This window comes from Hyperolius riggenbachi, chromosome 12 (genome assembly GCF_040937935.1).
Source record: "Hyperolius riggenbachi isolate aHypRig1 chromosome 12, aHypRig1.pri, whole genome shotgun sequence".
Lineage (NCBI taxonomy): Eukaryota > Metazoa > Chordata > Amphibia > Anura > Hyperoliidae > Hyperolius > Hyperolius riggenbachi.
The window spans coordinates 2,548,286-2,558,212 of record NC_090657.1 but is presented as its reverse complement, the minus strand read 5'-3'; the positions used below and the strand labels follow the sequence as shown (position 1 = coordinate 2,558,212).

Genomic DNA, 9,927 nt, shown 5'->3' with positions numbered 1-9,927 from the left:
AGGGGTTAAGTACAACGCGTTTCGCAGGTTCATACCCGCTTCATCAGGCAGTAAAAAGTAGGAGCACACAGCAGCGTAATGTCAGAAATGCACCTGGCGCCTAAATAAAGGATAAAAATCGTGTTTTTATCCTTTTGGCGCCTCTGGTCATTTACCGCTATATTGTACATCCACCCTTGGTGGAGGGGGATACCCCTTTTTCTTCACGACTACAGAGAGCGACTTCTTAATCCTGAGTGGGGACAGGTTAATCTCCTCACCTGCCTATACAGTGGTTGCCTGGAGGTAACCCTGGTTTGTGAGTATATTTTTACTCCTTCTCACTATACTCCATTGTCTAGACTTACTACACTATATTGGGCTCTCGGTTTTTCTTTTCTATACCCTACTTGCGAGAATAATTAATCATCCCCAGGAATGATCTCAGTTCCTTGAGATTTGTGGGGATCTCGTATTTTTGATTGCTTCCACTTTCTTTTTCTGTGGATTAATTCCTTCTGCAGTAATTTCATGTCCTAGGAAATTTACCTTAGATCGGCACCATTGAGCTTTCTGTAGGGAAAGTTTAACACCTGCTTCTCTTAGTTGATTTAATACATATCTCAACTCTGAAATATGTTCCTCAAAGATTGTACTTTTTATAAGGATATCATCGACATAAGTTAGGGTACCTCGTTCAGCTGCATCAGGCATTGCTTTGTGCATAAACACAGCAAATTCGTGGCCTGCGTTGATGTATCCGAAAGGCGTACGGGTCCACGCATATTGTTTAATACCGAATGTGAACGCCAGTTTGTATTGATCCCTTTCATCCACTTTAATTGTCCAATAACCTTGTGCGCAGTCAAGGGCTGTGAATATTTTAGATCCCTGGATTTGCGCCAAGCATTGGTCAATGTATGGTACGGGCCAACCAGACATGTACACACGTTTGTTTAACTGTCTCAAGTCTGAGCATAGACGAAACTGACCATTCGGTTTGAGAACTCCGAGTACTGGATGATTGAAGGAGCTGTGTACTGGTTGGATAATACCTTTCTTTTCCAGGTTCTTAACAATTTCCGATAATGACTCATAGGCTGCTAGCAGAAGTCGATATTGTTTGATAAACACAGGGGGTGCATCTGGATCAGTCAGGATTCTTGTAACATGCAGGTCAGTTTCCCCGCAGTCATAAGAGTCCTTGGCAAACATGTCCTGGAAATCCCAGAATAGTTGCCTTAGCTGCTGTCGTTCTGATTCATTAGAACATCCATCAGCTATAGAGAGCTGTTCTTCCACCCGTTCCTGAAATTCTGGGAAAATCTCAGGTTGACCTACCTCATAAGCTTCTTCAAGCCTATTAGTTAGGTCGTTTGGGGCGTAACATGCTTGATCCTTACCCTGCTGGAGTGATTGATACTCACTTTCATTGATCTCATGGTCGAAAATCAATGATGTTCCCTCGACATGACATGTACCTTCCTCAGGACTGAAAGGATAAACAGAGTGTATGCTGAACAATCCTTCAGGTGTTGAGAAATATTGTTGGTCCACTATCTGTTCTTCTGTCAAATATTCATCAGGTATTAATCCAATGACTTCATTTTGGAATCCAAAAGTATAATATTCTGAGTCAATGGCTAAGCCAATCATTGTATCCTCCTGTAACGTGATACTATGAGGGCTCATGTTTTGCATGACCATATATAATGGTTCCTGATGAATATTTATTAGGGGAATTGGTTTTGCCTTCAACCCCAATTGTTGCATCCGATTGGATAAACAAATCAAGGTGTCACAGGAGCCCTAGTGGCTGACCGCACTTAGCCTTCTAAACGGTGCCAGCGCACGGATCGTGCGAACTCTGGTCGCAGTCAATGCGCAGGAACCATTAAGAATTAGCCGCAGACAACTCAGAATGGAGCCTGTGAGACACGGGTAATTACAACGTACACACGATTCCACGGTATCTGCCACCACCACTGGTATGGGCCAGTGGACCCGATTTACTGACTGACTAGTCCTGCGAATAAAACGGTTAAACACATGGTATTCTGTCTAGCCAACAACAAACAGTAGCGTATCTTCAGAGACCCGGGATCAGTTCTGTGTGTGCTGATAAGCAGGGTAGCGGAACAGTGAATGACTTGGAGGAAGTCTTTTATTCACAGCAATATAAATAATTAATATATACAGACAATTAATAAAATCAACAATTATTAAAACAGTAATAGCCAGTATAAAAAATAAAAGAAGGGAGAAAAATACTTAGTTCCTGGAAAGATGTCCTTTAGTGGGAAAACTTGTAAAGTTCTTGGTTTCAATCAAAGTTCAGAGTTCAGACCAGGTGGATGCCAGCATATCCTCAAGCTGGCACCGATGAGTTCAAGATGTTTTCAGGGTGGAGGACACTGAGTTTGGCTCCTCTGCCATTCTTATGCCCCTGATTCAGTAGGAGGGAGTGAGGGCGGGCCCACACACCCCCTTAGAACATGAGATGAGTCCTCCCCTTGTCCTGGGGGACCAGAAATCATGCCTTAACCATATATGGGCTCTATCTCACAGAACCGTACAGGTCAGGGCAGATTTACTAATATTTTCAGGTCTGCCTCGATGTACCGAGCAGCCTGATACCAAACATGAGGGGTGGGACCCCTGTGGTATCATTAGGGCACTGTTGAACTGCCTAACGGGCAGACTTTACCTCAGAAGGTTCTGAAATGTTCTCAGAACCAACGTCAGACCGGGCCCTACATGCTCTGTTAGTTTAAAGGGTCTGCCAGCCTGGCAACACAGAAAATATGATACATATAGCCGTTTATTGAATATGATCTACATTTGGGATTGATAGCAGGTCATTCCCAGGCAAAGGCTCTTTGAAGTTTGGGGCAGCTAGCTAGGTGTCAGCTCCCCTGCTGGGAGGGAGCCAGAGGGTCTGGCTTTTCTCCCAACTAGATTGCTTCTGTCATGGTCTATACCTGATGGATGGGCCATCAGCACAGCTTGAAGCCAGGGACTCTCTGGGCCCAGGCTCATTAGCATATCAAAAGAGCCATCCAGCAGTTGGGCTGGTGCTATCTCTCTGCTGAGGACTTCAGCTGCCCCTACACACTCAACCCAGATTGTATCGATTTGAAGCGCAATCGATGCAGAGAATCGAGTGCAATCGCTTTTCTTCACGGGCGGTTACAGGACGCGCCTGCGGCCCCGCAACCGTCCGTGACACAAGGCATCTGCATTTCTCATCTTTTGTCCCTTCTTTATTCGAATGGGTAAGAGAAATGATTTGCAACCTTCAGGGATTTTTACTTTTTCAGCGGCAGTGATATCCACTGCATATGGTATTCGCTGTCCCCATCTCAGGGCTTGTTCTCTATCCTGGAATTCCTCTGGATTTCCGGATAATTTGGACCACAGAACATTATTGACCAGATCAACCTGTATGGCAAATCGATGAATAATGTCGTTTCCTAAGTACATTTGGTACTGTGGTTCCTTTAACACACTGAAGACATGTTTTGCAGATTTGTTTCCTAGAGACACAGATAAGATGCATTTTGCAATCACATTATGACTCTGGTTATCGTTATCCAGATCGTGGATCCATTCCTGTGTGGAGATGGAATTTGATTACTTGAGGGTCTGTAACCTGCTTCAGCAGTCCTAGGCTTATGTAGCTGGCCTCAGATTTGAGATCCAACTTGGCATATTTTACCCGAGCAATATTATTTACCTGCACGGGAACCAGCACATTGTCATTGGTTTTCTCGATTTTAACCAATGCTTGTGTATGGCTGGTTATGCCTGCCACTTCCTGATTTCCCCCTTTAAGGGAAATAGTTAATACATCATCTTCCAGAATTATTTTGTCAATTTTATCCTTTTGGATATTTATGATATGGAAAGATGTATCAATATTTTGTTCGGGTTTACCGTTTTTCAGGATAGTGACTTCTGGTACCTGACTGTTCCGGAAGTGAATTTCAACAGAGTTAGGCCTTTCCTCAATCATATGGTAGCTGCGTTGCAGTTGTGCATTGCTGGAGCGCTCAAAAGCAATTGGAGTATTGACTTGAGCCCATATTGCTTCATTTATGAAGTCAATTATGGAATTTAGTCGTTTGAGCAGATCAATTCCAATGATCAATCTATCATATGGAAGATCAACAATCAAAGTTGGATGTTTATTGACCTTTTTAATGATCTTATATGTCAGCCAGGATGTGCCTTTCACTTGTAAACTATTACCACCAACGCTTATTAGCGCACCGTCAAAGGCTTTCAATCTTGGCTTCCTTTGTGATGAATCCAAGATCTGTTGGTAATAGTTAAGACAGAATAGTGACCTGGGAACCGGTATCCAGTAAACCCGGTATCGGTTCGATACATCCATCTTGTAGATGGGTATCGATAAAATAACGGCCATCTACCTGTTCCAGATTGCAAAGAAAATTGGAATGTTTTTCTATTTGTCGCTTCAGAGAATGATCTCTCTGCAGCGTCAGGGTATTAGGGACTTGTTCCTCCTGATTCTGCCTGCAAGGCATTTGGGTTCCCATGGATTCTACCACTGGGACAATCTGAACAGCGGGTACTTCACGCTCTGGCTCACATGCCACAATATCACACATTTGTGGTGAAATATCAAGAACATTAGACTTCCCTTCCTCAACCTGGGATAGGTCGGTACATTGCAAATCCTTTTCATTAATCGTATTTAGTACTGCCATATCCATTTCTGTACAGTGATCTATCTCGGTTTCTCTTAGTTGGCAGAGCTGGGCCCTGCCTCCCCAGCTAAAAAATCCTCATGCTGCCTTCCTGCAGATCCCTGAGCCAACTTACCCATCATGTCACTTAGTTTGCTCACTTGATCGACAAGCTGATCAAACCTATTAGGTCGGCGAGGGTTCTGGTTCCGGGGATCATTTCTATTCCCTGCGGGTGATCTACTCCTAGGTGAGTTAGGGGATGATCTACCCCTAGGTGAATTAGGTGGGTGCTGTCTCCTTTCCCACTGCTGCCTGGGTCAGTTATCCCACCGTCTATATCCTTGGGGACGTCTATATCCCTGGTAACCTCTGTACCCCTAGCTACCCTGGTGTCCTTGGTAACCCCGGTATCCTTGATACCTGCGATTGAACCGAGGACGGTAGTCCTGGTTTCCAGAGCCTGAGCTATCCCTATCTGATCCTTTAGGATTTTGGGGCCTATTTTGATTTGGATTTTGTTGCTGTCTTTGACCCTGCTGGATAGGTACTTTTGCAGGAGGTATTTTCTTCTGCTGGGATTCAAGGTTCAGGTCCGCTTTCACTTCGGTTTCATCTACTCTGCGCTCTGGGTACCTTTTGTTGTTTCTTCCACTTACATTGGAACTCCCACTGATGTTGAACAGCAGTGTCGCTGAGGTAACCATTTTCTCTAAGGGGTTTCCGAAGTCTAACTCATTGGCCATGCTTAATTTTATTTGGGTAGGCAATGCATCATAATATGCCTGTTTAAAATCGAGAGACTCCCAGTTAGGATTCCGATATGCCAAACTGTAAGCGTTTTTTAGCACGGAAAGGAATTCTCGGGGGCTCTGATCGGGTCGACAAGTAAGTCGATACACATCTCGTTTTGCTTCTGAGATAGTACGATACGGCCCAAACTCCAGCTTCACTTCGTGTAAAACTGCTTGCCATTTAATGATACCCCGCTCTCTAAATGAGGTGAAATAGTGGCGGTATCTGTCATCAAAAACCCATGGGAGAAATCTGATTGTGTCTGCTTCAGACAGATTTAAAGAGTCCATAGTGGATTCATACAACTCCATGTGGGATGCTATTTGCGCAGAACCCTTTTTAGTGAACTTTGGCACAGCGGTGTTTAAGAATTTTATGATGCTGGCCGAGCTCTGTTTTTCTTGGGGGTACTGATTATTTCCCCTATTTGAATCCCCTTTATACGTACCTTTCCCCCTTCTTGGGATAGGGCTGGATTCTCGCTTTCTCTCATCAGCCTCAAATTCATCTGAATCAATATCAGCAAGGGAGTCGTGACCTTTATGGGAATCATTATACACAGGGGACTTTGTTCGCATATCTCTTTCAGGAGAGCTGTCAAAATGCGAATCTTGAGGGACCCTTGTATTGTTATCTATCATGGTATTCATAGTTTTACATACCGCCTCCATACGATCCAACATGCCTTGCCATTTTGGGTCATATGGAGTGAGTACTGGCGGGCAAGGACTGGATATTCTGTCAGGTTCGGTTGCCTGTTTGATTTGGAAGTACTGCTGTTGTAGTTCTTCAAAATCCTGTTTAAGTCTGTGATGCGCTTCACGATTTCGTTCAGCGTCTTTTTCCAGACTTTTGATCGCTACTTCCCTGTCTGAAATATCAATCATTAATTGGTCTCTATCAGCCCTTATAATCTGAATACTTGATTCCATATCATGTAATTGAGAGGTCAACGATTGGACGTTTTCCTCTGTTTCTTGCAATTGTTCTATTTCTTGTTTCCTAGATTGTGAAAGGTAATTTACTTCCAATAACCCATATAACACAGGAGGTAGGGCACCTAACAACCTTTTCTTCAGATCGGACTCTGAAGATATTGTGGTCATACATGATAGATAATGATCAAATGTACCTTTAGACTTAAATATACAATCAATTTCCTATCTGACACATTTTCTCATTTTTGGCTATCCAGTCATCTACTTCCTCATTATATTTTAGCTGTATAAATACGAATTCAACAATCTTCCGGAACAACCGTTCAAGGTGAAGTTCTGAATCATTATCTGCAGCACTCATGATTCAATAGCCAATGCAATAAAACCAGCTCAATAAAACATTTTTACACTGTTTAAACCAGTAAGGGAAAGTAAACAAATCTCGCTGGGGCCTCCAATCTTATGTCGGGCGTTTTGTCAATGTTTGTATAAATCGTTAAAAATAAATAAATATAAAATCAAAAATGTAATGCTCCTGGGCAAATGGGAGGAGCTAAAAATACAAACATACGCCTAACTGTGTGAGCTCGTTTTTTCGAGGTTTTTCCAAGTACTGGTTTAAACATGTAAACGTAGACCAATTTGTAAAAATATTAGTTTAATATCAAATATTACAATATCAAAACAATATAAAATTGCACTTTTGATTTAAAACAAAACTCGTAAGGTTATTCTATAATGAACAATGAGCTGGATAATACAGTTTCAGTAAAACATCAAAATGTTATTATACTCATTTACCAGAAACAAAAGACTTAAACCAATAACAGTCAATTCAAATGCAATGCAGAGCTATGACTCATCAAATATGGCCGCCGGCCATGTCAATCAATTTATCACAGGATTCCTGGAGACAAGATGGCTGAATCAATTGAAAACAAAATGGTGGCTACTAAAAACAAGATGGCGGCTATCAAAAACAAAATGGTGGCTATCAAAATCAAAATGGCGCTATCAAAAATCAAAATTGCGCAGTTAAAATCAAAATTACGCTATTCAAAATAAAATGGCTGATGCCAGCTATACCATTCAATATGACCAATTTAGGATGACTCGGTGGATATAACGACTGGGCGTTGCCCCACAATTGATATGCAGTCAACTATAAAATGACAGGAATTTTACTTCTGTCTATACTTTAACCTCCGCTGGCCTGTGTTACTTCACAGAGCGAGCGGGCAACCTATATATATATATGAAATAAAATCTATTGAGTCATCCTAAACTTTGCTAGGTGTGGCCTGCTTGCTGCGGCAAAATGTCAAAATACCAATACTTAGAGGAGGTAGCTTGAAATCTAGCTTTTATCCAAAACTGAGTTAAACAGCCAGTTATCAATGGACATATGGTAAATCCTATGGGCGTTGTTTCCAATTTGCAACTTTGGAAAAGCTCACCCCTTTCGGATAGTTATTTTTATCAAATAATGAAATTCATTCAATACCTCATATGTTCAGATATTCTGCGCTGTAATAAGCCATCTAACTAAAAAGAAAACAGAACTGGATTCAAGTATAGTCACCAAGATGGCCTCCGGGGCGTATTCCTTTAGGCGTGGCCGCTTGTGATCATTCAGATGGCAGGGATTCCCTTGTGAGCCCTCTTCTGCTGGTGGTCTCATGATGATCCTCATTGAATGCCCTCTCTCTTCTTAAACTCCTCACTATCTAGAGTCCTGCCCTGGAGATCAAATCTTCCAGCCTATCACAAGGCAGTGGGAGTGATCAATGGGAGTTCCCTGTAACTAATCTTTAACCCAAGTGTAATGTTGGATTTCACCCTCTGGAGGTGCTGTTGGCTAACTAATCACATTCTTAATGGGATATGTGGCAAAAATTAAAGACATTTTGATTATGTTTAATCATAGCCCACAGTGAATAAATCAATGATATAAAAATTCATATCTATGGATAGCTGATCTGGATTGGAACACTGGTTATTATTCAGGATACAGTGACCTTTTCTACTATATTCAAGATAGATTGGATTTGATCCAAAAATCAGTGGCATACTTAGAATCACCAGGGATCTCTCATTATAACACATTGTGCATGTTAGCAAAGTTTTATATCTTTATCCATTAATATAATTGTCTACAATGCAACAAGGATAAATATATATAGCCTTTCCATACCATTCTGGATATAGTCATTCAAAGAATGTTGATATTAACCTCCCTGCCGGTTATCCCGAGCTCAGCTCGGGGTAACCTGCCGCGGAGGATTCCTCAGGCCCTGCTGGGCCGATTTGCATAATTTTTTTTTGTTACATGCAGCTAGCACTTTGCTAGCTGCATGTAACTTACGATCGCCGCTGCTCCGCGCCGATTCGCCGCAACCCACCGCATCAGAGGGTGCCCCCCCCCGAGACCCGTGCGCTGCCTGGCCAATCAGTGCCAGGCAGCGTCGAGGGGTGGTTTGGGACTCCCTCTGACGTCACAACGTCGATGACGTCATCGCGCCCGTCGCCATGGCGACGGGGGAAGCCCTCCTGGAAATCCCGTTCAGAACGGGATTTCCGGATGGGTATATGTGCCGGCGGCGATCGGCGCATTCGGGGGGATGCCGCAGGGAGGGGGGAAGCTAAAAAAAAAAATGCCAAAAAACACCCTCCCTGCCGTACGCAGCAATTTTTTATAACGGCAGGGAGGTTAATACATATACATTTTCATATTATTACTGGTTTGTCCAGTTATAAGAAAAATAAAGGTAACATTCCCAATTGCTATGTCATAATACATATATGTGCTGTCTGTATTCTGAACCTAGATGGGGAATTGTAATATAACCTTATGTTTCTTTAATATGAAATTTGCTGATAGCAACCCAGTATATTTCCTAAGTCTTGTTTTTGTGTTAGGACTTCAGTAACCTTTGAATCACAAACATTGTGATAAACCCTCATTCAAGGCTTCTTATGCATTCAATACAGCCAGGTTTGAGCAATTGTACACAAATGCTAGTCCATCCCTAAACAATCTATTGTCACTCAGACTCCTCTGTTTGCTATCTTGCCAAGTGTTTTGGTCTAAAACAATGGTTAAATTCTAAAACCTACAAGCCTTAAAGATTGTATTCAGCTTATGTTTGGGCAACTGTTGGTTTTTACACAAGGAATGGCCTGAGTTTATTGTTCAAGCAGTATGAATGGTATCACTCATTGCAAACAGTACATCAGCTGACTGCCTGTTTTTTTTATAGCTAACCTCACTTTAGAGACACAGCCCAAGTCAGCCTTGCATGGCAATATTACATCGCCATATCAAAATAAGCTATACATTTCTAAATTATCAATGTACCTATATTAACTAGAATCACCATACATTAAAAAGTCTTTGTCTCCTGTACCTTAGGGGAAGGAAATTAATTAGGTTTATTTGTATTCGATCATATACAGTTCAGTTTATTGGGAAAAACGATATTCCGCCATATGGAAATCTCGAC

At 42.1% G+C, this 9,927-nt stretch overlaps 1 protein-coding gene across 1 annotated transcript; it reads right to left on the bottom strand.

Moving 5' to 3' along the window:
• Window positions 1-5,071: 5,071 nt before the first annotated feature.
• Window positions 5,072-6,418, bottom strand: LOC137541856 (uncharacterized). The gene has a single exon (XM_068263398.1). It carries the CDS (start codon window positions 6,416-6,418, stop codon window positions 5,072-5,074), a length of 1,347 nt encoding a protein of 448 aa, XP_068119499.1.
• Window positions 6,419-9,927: the final 3,509 nt, after the last annotated feature.

Bases quoted from the DNA above. Each gene is read 5' to 3' on its own strand.
- LOC137541856 (XM_068263398.1), bottom strand. From the start codon at position 6,418: ATGGAATCAAGTATTCAGATTATAAGGGCTGATAGAGACCAATTAATG.